General features: G+C 49.5%; 3 protein-coding genes across 3 annotated transcripts; 1 reads left to right on the forward strand and 2 right to left on the reverse strand.

The window, feature by feature from the left end:
- Positions 1–7,693: 7,693 nt before the first annotated feature.
- CI109_102292 (uncharacterized protein) lies at positions 7,694–8,565 on the forward strand (the record flags this gene model as incomplete). Its single annotated transcript, XM_032008241.2, has 3 exons — positions 7,694–7,747; positions 7,912–8,081; positions 8,241–8,565. The coding sequence occupies 3 exons, from the start codon at positions 7,694–7,696 to the stop codon at positions 8,563–8,565; spliced, it is 549 nt and encodes a 182-aa protein (XP_031857450.2).
- Positions 8,566–9,179: 614 nt separating this feature from the next.
- Positions 9,180–11,990, reverse strand: CI109_102293 (uncharacterized protein; the record flags this gene model as incomplete). The annotated part of the gene is made up of 2 exons (XM_032008242.1): positions 9,180–10,742; positions 10,797–11,990. The coding sequence occupies 2 exons, from the start codon at positions 11,988–11,990 to the stop codon at positions 9,180–9,182; spliced, it is 2,757 nt and encodes a 918-aa protein (XP_031857451.1).
- A 495-nt stretch (positions 11,991–12,485) lies between these two features.
- On the reverse strand, positions 12,486–13,911 carry CI109_102294 (glycerol-3-phosphate dehydrogenase (NAD(+)); the record flags this gene model as incomplete). The annotated part of the gene is made up of 5 exons (XM_032008243.1): positions 12,486–12,765; positions 12,826–13,108; positions 13,164–13,503; positions 13,573–13,763; positions 13,824–13,911. The coding sequence occupies 5 exons, from the start codon at positions 13,909–13,911 to the stop codon at positions 12,486–12,488; spliced, it is 1,182 nt and encodes a 393-aa protein (XP_031857452.1).
- Between the last annotated feature and the right edge of the window lie 324 nt (positions 13,912–14,235).

The raw sequence follows: 14,235 nt of genomic DNA on the forward strand, positions 1-14,235 counted from the left end.
ACTCGCTATCCGCGGTGGAACAAGACGCACTACAAAGATACCTTGAGGAGATGCAGGCGAAAGGGTTCATAACACCCTCCGAATCGCCTGCAGCATCCCCTATCCTCTTTGTAAAGAAGAAAGACGGATCGCTACGTCTCTGTGTCGATTATCGCAAGTTGAACTCGATTACTGTCAAGAATCGTTACCCCTTGCCACTAATCCCAGACCTACTTGATCAATTACGCTCCGCAATGATCTATCCGAAAATCGACTTGCGCGGCGCGTATAACTTATTACGCATTGCAAAAGGGGAAGAATGGAAGACAGCATTCCGGACCCGATTTGGGCTATTCGAGTACAAGGTAATGCCATTCGGTCTTACTAATGCTCCTGCTTCTTTCCAGCATCTGATGAATCACCTATTTCGAGATATCCTGGATATCTATGTGATCATCTACTTGGACGACATCCTAGTATACTCACGGAGCCTACAGGAACATCGTCAGCATGTCAGAGAAGTACTACGAAGACTGCGGGCGAATTTACTCTACGCGAAGCCCGAGAAGTGCATGTTCCACGTCGCATCGGTCGATTTCTTGTGATATATCATCAAACCGAACGGCGTATTGATGGATCCAAACAAAATAAAAGCGATAGTCGAATGGCCCCCACCAAAGAGCCTACGAGACGTTCAGTCATTCATAGGATTTGTCAACTTCTACCGCCGTTTCATCCAAGACTTCGCGAAGACTGCACTACCCTTACACAAACTTACTCGAAAGGATGTCCCGTTCGAATGGGACAAATCGGCGACCGATTCGTTCGAGTCGCTAAAGCGGGCAGTGGTGTCCGCACCAGTACTTCGTCACTTTGACCCAAACGACCCTATTACTGTCGAAACAGATGCTTCGGACTATGCAATAGGTGTGATACTCTCGCAGACCGACGAACAGGGAGCGTTTCGACCAGTAGCCTTCCTCTCTAGGAAGATGACGGCTCCCGAATTGAACTATCCGGTACACGACAAGGAGTTCTTAGCAATATATGATTGTTTTGTAGAATGGAGACATTACCTAGAGGGAGCTCAGGTAAAGATCTTGGTCTTATCAGACCATAAGAGCTTAGAATACCACTTGGAATCAAAGTTATTGAATAGGAGACAAGCAAGATGGTTGGAGTACATGTCGGAGTTCGATTGCACCATTTCGTACCGCGCAGGGAAGAAAGCGGGTAAACCGGATGCCCTATCCCGGCGCGCGGATCACTCACCTACCGACACGACCTCCACCAGCCTAAGTCAACAGCTAAACGACTTCAATTTCCGCCCATTATTGACAAGGGAACAATTACTTGCGACACTCACAATTGATCGGTTAGAAGATAGGATCAGGAGGGGATTAATGGCAGAAGATAGGCAAATCATTTCGGACAACGAATTGAAGGACGACGGAACGGGATTGTACAAGAAGGACAACGGATTATATGTCCCCGAGAAACTACGAGGGGAAGTCCTGGCAGTACAACATGATTCAAAGGCTGCAGGACACCCTGGAAGGAAGAAGACTTTGGAAAATGTGAGAAGATGGTATTGGTGGCCCGGAATGAGGAAGCAGGTAGAGGACTACGTGGATTCCTGCATAGATTGCCAACGAACGAAGCCAAGCCGCCAAAAGCCGTACGGATTGCTCAAATCGCTACCCGCACCGGACGACGCGTGGGCCAAAATCACCATGGATCATATCGGAGAGCTACCGCCGTCCAACGAATTCAATGCAATCCTAGTCGTAGTAGACCGACTCACCAAAATGGCAGTGTTCGTACCCACCACGACCAAGGCGACAGCAGAAGATTTCGCACAACTGTTTTTCAATGCTGTGTATACTAGATACGGCCTACCAGATTCGATTGTGACGGATAGAGGCACTCTATTCACCTCCACATTCTGGAAATCGCTGGCGTCCTTGTGCGGCGTCGACCAGCGCTATTCGACAGCCTATCACCCTCAAACCGACGGTCAAACTGAAGTAGTCAACCAGTGGGTAGAACAGTACCTGCGACTCTACTCGAACTTCGAACAGGACAACTGGGCTACGTTGCTGCCGCAAGCTGAATTCTGCTACAATTCGTCTTATCATTCGACAATTGGCATGCCACCCATAGTAGCCTATACTGGACGCATACCTAGGAAGTCGTTCCTCGAACCAAGGAGAGCAGGGACCGGGCAGGCGCCAGCGGCTGCTGAATGGAGCAATACGATGACCAAATTGACGCAATATCTACAGAACTCAATAAAGTCAGCGTGTAATAACGCATTGCCTAGCCAGTGGCCAACTACGCTATCCGAGCATCGCATCGCACTATAAAAGGTCACGATAATCGGGATTCTGCTGAACCTCCCGATTCTGGCTATATATACCCGAGGATGCTGGTCTTGGTAGTTGTCATTCATGACACTCTGATCTACCTCACAACGGGAAGTTGCTCCTGCAACTTATGGTATATCCCAACCGAAAAGGGTCTCACCCCTTTTCCAAGTCAAGTCGAAAACCTTGCACCCCTGGCAGGAATCGAACACTGGACCCGAGAATCCCGATTATTATGTAATAACGCATTGCCTAGCCAGTGGCCAACTACGCTATCCGAGCATCGCATCGCACTATAAAAGGTCACGATAATCGGGATTCTGCTGAACCTCCCGATTCTGGCTATATATACCCGAGGATGTTGGTCTTGGTAGTTGTCATTCATGACACAGCGCAACAGCGACACGCGGGACAGTACGACAAGCACAGAAGACCAGTCAGTATGGATGTTGGAAACAAGGTCATGCTGAATGCCTCCAACATAAGAACGCTTAGACCAACGAAGAAGTTAGACTACAAGAATTTGGGACCGTACGAGATAACCCAGCGAATTAATGAAAACGCTTACCGACTAAATATCCCGACGTCTTTCCGAATTCACAACGTATTTCCCGTTTCGCTTCTACGCGAGTACCGACCTGCGCAATTCGAGTTCCGCAATCGTGCAAGTCCATCTTCCGTCCCCACACACCTAGCAGACGACACTGAATATGAGGTTGAAGATGTACTCGACAAGAGGGCGATAAAAAGTGGAAAAGAAGTCAAGTTTGAATACTTGGTCAGATGGCGCAGATACCCCGACTCGTACAACACCTGGGAGCCCGAATCGAACGTCTCTCACCTCGAGAAGGTTCAATCCCACAAAGGGGGGAAAAAGACGCGTACGAAACGCATCTAATCCTCCACCGAATTGATCCACTCTACTTACAAACGACCAACTCGTTATACGTATTACACTCATTTAGGAACAAGTAATAACCCACTTGGGCGTTACATTAGTATTAACTACAGTCATTCATTGAAAGCATGGAATTCATTTCATTTCGCTGGCTCATTTTGTATATACTATTACAACTTTTGGACTACGATTCCCCTGCTCCTTCACCGTCCTGACCATTTCCTGGCTCATTGCCTCCATCTCCTGCACCGGATTGCGAGCCCGCATCATCATCGGTATCAGAGCCGTCATCAGAACCACCAGGCTCATTACCAGTACCCTCGTCGCCCGAGCCGAGCTGAGAAGAGACGGCGGGGTCGGTAACTTGTTCCATCAGAGCTCGAATATCGTCGAGCTCGATGTCCGTAGGGGGTTGGGCGTCGGCGAAGAGCTTGTTGCGCGACTCGGGAGCCGTATTCCTATGGACGAAGTATCGAAATTCCGGAGAACCGTTGTGGAGTCGAAGGCGAAATTCCGGGGTGGAATCGGGCCTAAGCTCACGAGTAAGAGCGATAGCGGCGCCATCCTTGAGCTTGACTTGACGAGCCTTACCCCAATCCTATTCCGATACATCAGCAATTCACTCCACGAATTGGTCAAATCCTACAAGAACGAGACTCACGCGCCTGGCCGAGTGGACATACTCCCTGATGTTGGACTGCACCGCGGGAGTGGCGTTATCGTAGTCAAGGGACTCCAACAACACTTCTATGTCCTGGCAGCCATGGAGATGTGAAGCGACAGTCTCGACGGGGGCGCAGACTGAGCCTCGGGAGCCATACTGGGAGTTCGCACAAAGAGAACAGGCCTCTTGGCTGATTTGGCAGCGCATACAACTATCCAAAGAGCTATCAGCACAACCCGGCAGACAAATCGATCAAGAAGGTTTACTCACCGACCGATCACCGACGCGGATTGGAAGTCACCGGTGTCAGATAACACCACCTCGACCTCAACCACACAACTCCATCCTCTTTCGGTACAGAAACGACAACGGTCGTTGATAGCGTCGAGCTGATCAAGAGCGGGACCGAAAGGGAGAGATCCCGAGACGACCAAGTAGTCACGTTCAGTATCAATCAATTGAAGGGAAGCTTCGATGATGTGGGATCGAGTATTCGCCTTAGTCGAGTCAAGGCTGAGCAATTCGGCCAAGTAATTGAAGTGAGCCTATAACGTGACTCTATCAGTACAGAACAACTCGGCAAGCGAATAGACCAAAACGGAGAACGGAACGCACCACTCGGTCACCGTACGACAAGAGAGTACCCATCAAGGGGTAGTACTGATAAGTCCTCGAATTCGATCGAACCACGCTGCCGGGCTCCATGGAGAGCATCGACGCGACTTCAAGCCCCTCGTGATCGACAACACAATTACGAATTCGTCGATATGTAAAGTTACCGCTGTGGTTTGGGGTACCGACAACTACAAGAGAGCGATGGAGGGTAATCGCGGCGGGAGTTGCTGAAGTCGTAGCAGGAGCTGGTCTTTCCGGGGAAGGAGGTACGATAGGAGGGATATTCTGAAGACGGTTAGAGGACCTTGACGCCTGGGTAGGCGCAGTGGGAGGTGCTTTTCGCTTTTGAGGAGCCATGATGGTTACTACGGTGTACGAATTGAGAGGGATGGAAGTGAAGAGAGGAAAACGATTTATTCATCAATCAACGTGCGACAATATAACCACTACCATCCGCGACAACTCCTGCTGCGAGTTGGATATACGAGCGCACAGATCACCACAATCTGATGAAGGACTTCCTCTGCTCCAACGCCGTTCTCGTCAACGCCGACACATCGTACGACTGCTCACAAGCGAAATTCTACCTAATCGGGACAAATCAACTGCGATTGATGGCGAAAGGAGTCTCTTTTCTGGCCTCGACATACCTTTCGTCAGCGCTCGGACACATCAATTCGGAGGTCGTGTTCCCGAGTATTGCACAGCGATCAAACAACGGCCGGACCCACAATTCGTCACCGGAACTTGTCAACAGTACTATTTCGCATCGAGGACGCTGCCAACTACGAGGGGGACACTGTCACGACCCAGTACAACTGAGCGAACGACTCATGTCGTGACATCTCGACTCGGCCGCCGAATAGTCCGACTCGCCAGCCAACGGGAATCAGTTCGACATCGGCCCGGCGAATGCCGTCGTAGGAGATGACCGATTCGACTGACTAATCGTTCCCACGGTTCTTGTGGCATCATTGGTACTTATATACATGAGCACAGGACTCGTACATAGTTATTCCTGTGACGAATGTATATTCCTCTGTCTAGTTCACTACTGTGGAACCCATACCACGATCTGGCAGTCAACCCCAAGTCTCGTACATTCGGTATTTCGACTTGTACAATTCGGTACGGGACTTTGTGCTATTTGTAACCCGTATTCCTCGCTTAGGCCCGTCAACGGACCCGCCTCTGACACTGGGTCCTTACCTGTGGAGCCTCGCAGCCGACCTGAACATATGATCATCATGCTTTTCTGATGTCAACGTCTGGTTAAGAACAGGTATATCCCTTGTGTGTTTCAAGTATAACAAATGTCTTGGATTCACTATATTACCACACACTCGTAGGAGATCCCAAGTCTTGTGCATGTGGTGATTGACTCTTTGTATATGTGTTACAGCTTGTGTTCAATGCTTCATCCCATTGCCCACAAATGATCTGTCAATAAGACATGACATAGGCTGTTAAGATGGGTAGATAAGCGTCGTACTACAAACTATCTGGATTTGCAAGACCAACAGCAAGGAGATAGAGGTCAACAAGGTCACACATCATGCATGCCAAAGAAGAGGCGCTTTATTGGTTTTGGATATGCCACCTCCTACTGTTTGATGGGAAGTGGCAAATTATCCCATATCCTCAGCCTTCTCCACCTGTTGTCTGATCCTCCTGGAGCCCTCACATCTCGTCAGACCAAAATGGTAGATTGATATTGTGCAATACACTGAGGATTCATCCTGTGAATATAAAGTTAGTCAATGTCTTTGCATTGCTGAAAAGGTCAAAATTGTGAAAAGGTGAAAATCCCTGATTACTTTCCACATTTTAGCTTCTGTAATAATGCATCGCTGAGCCAATGGCCAACAACACTATCCAAGCTTTGCATCACACTAAAAGGTGAGGAAAATGGAGATTCTGCTTCAGCTCCTGATTCTGGCTATATATACCCAACATTTTGGTCTTGGTAGTTGTCATTCATGACACTGTGGTAAGAGATCAAATTGAAAATATGGTCCCAAATGAGAGGATGATTGACTAAACCTTCTTTAAATTTTGAAAAAAGAGCATCAAGCTGCCCACTCTCAACAATTATAATTGCATTGTGGTAGTTTCCAGATGGTGATATACAAAAACAACAGGTTTGATTGTAGCATTGTGGTCAATGGACATTTTATGCACCCCTAGCGATATCATTTGGCAGGATCAGCACTGCTAAGAACCCTTCAAAGTGGTCTTGATAGTGGGTGATGTTTCCACCCTAGCTTGAGCTAAGGATGGAATGATGCAACTTGTGTGCATGGTTACTATTCACTTTTAGAAGACGGATTCTTGGCCCTTGCTCATGCAATCACGTGGACTTGTGTTTGGGGGTGAGTCAGATATGGGAGGTAAGAGGTGTTGTTCACCTCTGTATGAGCCGGACTAACTACGTTGAGGAGAATGATTAGACACCAAGGATATAAACCTCTTGCTTCCACAGTTGATTGCTACTTGTGCAGGTTCATTCTGTTCATACAACTCACAAACACGGAATGACATGAAGTGGTTCCCAGAGTCTGTTCCTGGTTGTGTGCTTCCTTCTTGTTTGTGGCCAAAGTCTGCAGCCGATTGGGTTTGAACAAAACCACATAGATACTGTATGACATCTGAACTGGACTGAGAATTGCACTTCTCATAGAGCATCCCTTCCGACGAAGCCTGCTTTCAAGTACATAGTGGAGGGAAAGAGGAAATAATGCAGTTTTGACCCATTCAGTGTGTTCTCACAGTCAAGCCTTCGACTCACATGGCGCCATTTGCACTTGTATTGTATGCGGTGGCAGTGGCGAGGATTGAAGATTTGTCTTCTGCACCAATGATCTGCCTTACTCATCGTCATGCTGAACCTTTCAGTTCTAAAGCCTGAAACAGTGATAGCTTGCCCTTTGTTACCCAAACACTGGTAAAGCCTCGATGGGACCACTCGATTGATGTCATCGTCGTTATGGGATATGCGAGACGACGTGCGATGTCACTACACTTCTTTCCTTTTACTGCATTGGTTACATCATGACCAGGTTGGGAAACGAGACGACGCCTTCACAGCAAACCTTTCAGCTCGGGGTTATGAAACGGTGTCGAGTGACAGGAGAGTGGGAGTGACGTATGATATGACATGGACATCGTCATATGGTGTCAACGTTTCAGCCAGTCAAGATCCTTTTGAATTACTCGGAAGGCAATGTAAGTGTCCTTTTACATTTATGGTAGTCCAAGTCTGAAACGCTGAAACGACACGGCAAAGTGCTCAGTGGCGGGCGGGCGGACAGAGTCGTTGACCTAGCTACAAGGTATAAAGGCAGCGTGTACGACTGGTTCTTGCCTTGTACTTTCTTATTATTTCGTAGTTCAAACACACTGACACTTGCAGTTACACCGACACCCCAACCGATCACTTTCCTACGCGTACTACAACATTTGCAATCATGGCATCCTCCTCTCATAACAAGAAGCCCAGCAAGAGCGTCCAAGACTCAAAATATGGAGCAGATTTTGTCAACGTTGTCGGCCTCGAGCTGTAAGTGGATTGAACTGCGATGACTTATCCAAACATCCCCCGGTCGCGGTGGACAAAATGTCCGTTCGCTACGGGCCAAAGTGTCCGAGTCATCGTATAAATTGCTGTGACAAGCTCAAATCACTGACATCGTCTTTCCTTTTATCTCAAACCTGACAGTAGTCCAACGGGCACCAGAGCTCGTGACTGGCCCTCACCCACTGGTGATGGGAGCTACAAGCCGATTGGCGGGTATGGAACCATGACGACCTCGAGCGGTGGACAAGCATCTTCTGGCTACCACTCCCATGCACCACCCAGCGCTACAGCTGCCTCTGGTAACCGCTCAGAGGATCACGACAGGTGCAACAGGTGGAGAGCAGCTGACTGGGAGAACGCGCACCCTTCGGATCCACTTTTGGGCACAGACGGCAACAACAACGGACAAGGGCAAGGTGGTAGCTCCAGTTGTTTTAGCGGCTGCGGCCCGTTCTATCGAAAATGATCACTTGTTCCGTCTGTCTATGTCAGAGTAGGGGAATGAGTTGTGAATACGAGGTGGTCATTGTTTCTTGTTACATACCGAATGAGGCAGTTGAGTCTTGAGAGGAAGGAGGGATTTCTGTCGGAGCGAATCACGAGACTTGCCTATCCCATCGGTAGTTTTTCTTGTGTACGATGTCGCTGTCGTCAGCAGTATGATGTGAAAGAGACTGTTTTCTGGGTTTGTCCAATCATCAGACGCGATACTGCGTGGTGGCAAGCTGGACGAAAATCCTTGGACTGCGATGATCAATGTAGCCAGCAGTCGGGGACATCCCTCATGTTGTTTAAGACGCACAGGGCGGCCCAGGAGTCTTATCTGCCACAATGGCTTGTGTTCAAGCTCAGCTGACCGCGAGTTATGTTCTCTCGTCGTGGTCAGTATGAAGATGGATGATGAGGAAGCACCATATCCAGTGGGACCCACCAGACCTCTAACTGCGATCACGTCAAGGTCACAAACAAACACACCCCTTTACTTGCTCCCGTGTATGCAGGCTAATCGATCCGGTGTAGGACTTTTTGTAACATGGTACAACATTATAACATCGCAGTAAGTACTGTGAAGCCCAAATATTACTCCTCAAACGCATATGCGCCAGCACCTGCCATCCCTTCTTCCCTATTAATCATCCCCATCCCCCTGATCACCTCCATCTTCCTACTGTGCCAACCGACATTACTCCCCACCCTCCCTCCCGCTTCAGCCAGTTCGTTCAACCATTGTCTTCTCTCATCCGTCCTCGGTAAATGTCTGACAAACTCCATCTCTCCCGGTTTGGTTGGGTCATGCCTCCATCCGGCTGAGAGATCGACATACCATCCCCTTCCGCCTTTGGATTTCACGACTTTCCATTCACCACTTCCGTTCGTCGCTATCAGATGACGCACGGGTCGGATCAGTTCGATCACTCGTAGTCGAGTTGGACCAGGGTTCAGGTTGACCGTGTTGACTCCTCCAGATAGATTGAGGTTCGAAAGGGAGAATGGGACAGTAGTGAGGGGGTTGATCAACCGTGCATGCAGTTCCAAGGTGAGTTGCAAGGACGATTGCGAGACACCGAGACTTGACGTCGAGGCCGTTCCAGCCAGAGTGAGGATTTCCACAGAAGGCGCTACATTCAGCAAGAAGTCGGCGATAGGCGGGAGACTAAGCGTAGGGATGTGCGACAATCCCAAGCTGATCAAAGTAGGTTGAGGCGGAAAAACGTCTTTAGCAAGATGAGCCGAGGTGAATTTCGCCGAGGACAAATCGAGATAGCGCAGTTTCCCGCTTTTGATACATGGCGCCTCCTTGATCAGTCGCATCAAATCTTCACCCTCAATCGCCTTTCCTTGTGTAGGATTGACAAACAGGTTCAAGTCGATCAGATCACGGGTGGCAGGGGACTCGCAGATGAAGTCGACGATGACCCGTGAGTCGAGTCGAGGGCATCGCGCAAGACTGAGCGAAGTCAGACGGACGTTTCGAGGACAGCTTTCCGTAAGGTAAATCAGAAGTTCGTTGGGGACTTTTGTGTTGGACAAGTCGAGATGAGTCAAAGATGGACAGGCGAAGACGAGTCCTGTGATGACGGCAGGTTCGAGCGAAGTGCACATGCGAAGACATAATCGGCGGATGGATCGGAATCTCGGTGTCCGTCTTGGCGAGTGTCGCCATCCATGAGCCTCACTTTCGTCCTCTGTCGCTTCAGGGGATGCAAGCCCATTGGCACTCTTCCTTCTCGATCTGCCTCTTCCTCGCCCACGCGTGTCCTCATCCTCGGTAGTATCCTCGTCTGGTGCCAACCAAGTGTAGAAGAACTTGGTCATAGCCTCGTGAAAGACTGGGCTGACACATCCCGTCAGATCCAGCGCTTCCAATGGCGTGAACATCGCCCTTCGATTCCATTTTTGGTCCTCCGTCTCGTCCTCATACGGTACGTATGTGGGTCGCGGTGGATCCAGCTGGTCATGTGTTGTGGAGGTGACGGAAAGGGCTGGGCCAATGGACAGTGAACGAACACGACTAAGCGATTTTGACGGAGATCGAACTCGTGGTCGACGAGAACCTCGGAAGAAGAGTTCTTCTATGACAAAGTAGCTGAGTGCCGAGTCGACGTACTCGGTCATGAGAAGGGATACCAAATTTGGGGCGTTCTTCGACGGGTGTCAGCGAGACACTTCACCCGGCGCAACAAACTATACTCTCACCTTGATAACACCCTCTAATCTTCCAGCAGTGACGAATCTCCCTCTGACCGCTTCATCCTGAGTCCGTCGACTCCCAATAGTTCTAAAGTTTGTAAAGTTCAAATGTCGTATGTAGGGTCCTGGAGGCGGTAAAAGATCCGGATGAGGATTGTTCTCCACATTGCCTGCTGTACGCGCTGTAATGACTCCCAACCTTGCCGTCACCGCCGCTGCCAAAGGTGGAACCTCATCTGCTTCTTCCTCCTCCTCATCGTCATGTATCTCATGTTCGTTCCACACTCGCGATCTGGAAAGACTGCTACGCCGTTGCAGGAATCCCTTTCGACTACCTCCAGATCCATGGGAGCTAGTACTTGCACTTCGGTCCACAACAGCGTCTATAGATTCAGTGTCGAAGCCGACATTTCGCCGAGGACTGCGCGATCGGCCTCGTAGACTTGTCTTGTAGGCGAGGGTGGTAGGCGAAGTGATGATGGAGGTGGTTGCTGTTGGAGGTTGTTCGGGATGTGGGTTGACGGATAATTTGTGATGGGGCGAGGCGTTCCGGGATGTAGGAGGGGTTAGGAGCATGTGAATATGGGAAGGTTGTGGAGGCGAATATGCGTATTGGGTTGGAATATTGACGTTGATACTGCCAATCGCAGCGGACAAAGAGGAACTTCCATTAGGGTAGGCAAATGAGGATGAGACGGGAGGTAAGGTATGAGCTATGTATCCTTGTGAAATAGTTGCGGGAGCTCTATGAGCCTCGGGTCCTGAGACAGGTTGAATCGAGATCGGCAACGCTGTTGTCGAGCTTGGCCCAGCGACGGCAACTGCTCCTCCAGACGAAGCTGGAGTAATAGACTCTGATGTGTTCTCCACTTCCACCACTTCTTCTGTAAGAGCATTGACGATGGCCAACCATCCTCTGCCCGATCTGACATCCACGTTCTCCCACAACCAAGGTCTAGCCGCCTCGAGACATTTCACAGAAGAGCGTGAGAAAGCCGAGATTAGCTGGGTATGGTTCTGCTTGGGATACGGTGTCGGGTCGATCGCATCGAGTACTTCTGGTAAAGGTGTAGTGGTCGGTTCTGTAGGAGGGATAGACGAGTAGAATGGTGGTGGAATGAGCGCTACGATGTTACCGAGTACATCTAGGGGGAGTTGTGATATGTTTTGGTGAATTTCCTCGTGCAGAGGTTCGACCATACTAAATCGGGTGGCCGCCGAGTATTTTGTTGTCGATGTTGATGTTAGAAGTCGATGGTAGCGAGAATAGTCGTTGTAAATTATGTTAACAGTTTGTCAAGATGCGGTATTGACGACGTCCAAGTGAGAAAGGGAGATCTTATAAAGATACCCGCGTACACACACACACACACACATTCTCATAAACATGGAGAAAACGGATGATCACATGACTTGCCACCGCACTGACTGAAACCACACAACACACTCGGCAAAAATTGAACTCCCCCTTTCTCTCTTCCCTGGACACACCAACATTAACCGAGACCCAAGTGGTCCGTGCCCATGTGATTGTTGCTGAATGTTCAATGCAATCGTCACTGAATGACATCTCCACAATGCTGTCTATTTAATCTAATTCGAGAAATGTCTATGCTACGATACGGTATTGACTCTGTCAAACCTGAGGTTTTCCTTTAATATATGCTACACGATCCGCGGTACTCCAAAATCCGCTTACAACCCAACGACCAGCTGTTTGGGTGACAATCCCTCGAAAGCGATCTGGAACACTTTCTCAAACAAGGGATACGCATGAGCCCGCTTCCTGGCAACGAGGAAGTTGTTGACCTCTTCGGCAGTAGCTGTTCCTTGAAGCTTTTGACCATTGAGCAACTTTCGCTCAATGTGCTCGAAAGATTGTCCAGACTTAACAAACTCCTCGGCACACTTTCGGTTTCGGCCACCGTAGCATGTGGTGATCAGGTCGGCGATACCAGCGGACTCGTTTGAGAAGCTACAGATGTTTACGATATCAGCTAAGCCATTATGAGAGATACTTCTCGTCCACACTCACGTTTCAGCCTTTGAACCCTCGAAAAACTCCAAACAGAACTCGGTCATCTCTTTCAGGCCGATTCGAAGAATGGCAGCCTTGGTGTTACCGCCAAGACCCAGACCATCCACGAATCCAGCGGCGAGAGCGACAATGTTCTTGAGCGCTCCACCGAGAGACACACCGTTGACGTCTTCGACCGTTGCGACTCGGAAAGTAGGGGCGTTGAAGACTGCTGACCAGAGGAGAGAGTCGTCGTGGGTAGGACAACCAATGGTGGTCTCACAGAATTGTCCGAGGGCAACTGCGTATTTTTATTAGTAAACATTCGTCTGAATGCACCTGCCCAAGAGACTCACCCTCGAGAGCGATGTTGGCACCACTCAGAGCGGAACAAGGAGTGCCGACCTTGGCTTCTATCAAGCTTGCAAAGGTCTGGATGTCGGTACCGTTGACCTCGACACCCTTGATAGCGCTGATAGCTCGAGCACCAGGGGTGAGCACACCGGGCTTGGAAAGCTCAGAGAGAACGGTGTGGAGGAATTGATGGGGAACAACAAAAACGATGAGGGTGGCGTCCTTGACGACGTCCTTGAGATGAGGGACGGCGACAAGGTTCTTGGGGAGAGTGATGTCGGGGAGGTATCGAGAGTTGAGATGAGTTCGGTTAATGACGTGTGTCAAGGGCTTTCCGTTGACCTGAGCGTAGGAAGAACAGGTAGAGGTTAGCGTTCACATCTATGTCGAATGTCCGACGAAGCAACTCACAATCTTCTCTCGGACCCACATCCTGACTTCAGAGTGGAAGTCGTCTTTTCGTCTCCACGCATTCTCAGCTGCGATCTTTGCCAAAGCAGAACCCCATGATCCTGATCCAATGACAGCGATCTTGTGCTTGCCAGAGGGCAAAGGAGATGGTGGGAGGGCAGCTGGGATAGGGGAGGAAGGTCGAGTGACGGCTGTATTAGGAGAAGTTAGTACAGTCCTTTCCAACTTTGCGCTGGAAGAAGATCACTCACCAGGAGTGGTGACGGTGGACGCGATGTCGAGGTCAGAGAATTGCTGGACGACCTCGGGCGATGAAGGAGCTGTAGATGCGGCTGACATGATGTGTGTGTATGTGTGTGTGTGTGTTTAGTTCGTGATGGTAATGCTAGTTGACGATGTGTTGTGCTAGTTTTAAGATTCTGTTTATGTTGGTAGAAAACAAATGCAAAATAGCAGTGGCAATCAAGAGTGAGCTGATTCAATTGCAGTTGTCCAATACACCGCTCAGGTAGGTAGATGCATGCATCATCTACTCTTCTCCTGCGGTGCTTCTGACCGACTTGCACCCCCAATGCCGAAACGTCACCGAAGGGAGCGGAATGCCTAGACGTAGGTGCGCGTGATTATTCGGGCATACCGGATGAGTCATGGGCGTTCAGTAAC

This window comes from Kwoniella shandongensis, chromosome 4, assembly GCF_008629635.2.
Source record: "Kwoniella shandongensis chromosome 4, complete sequence".
In the NCBI taxonomy this organism is placed as follows: domain Eukaryota; kingdom Fungi; phylum Basidiomycota; class Tremellomycetes; order Tremellales; family Cryptococcaceae; genus Kwoniella; species Kwoniella shandongensis.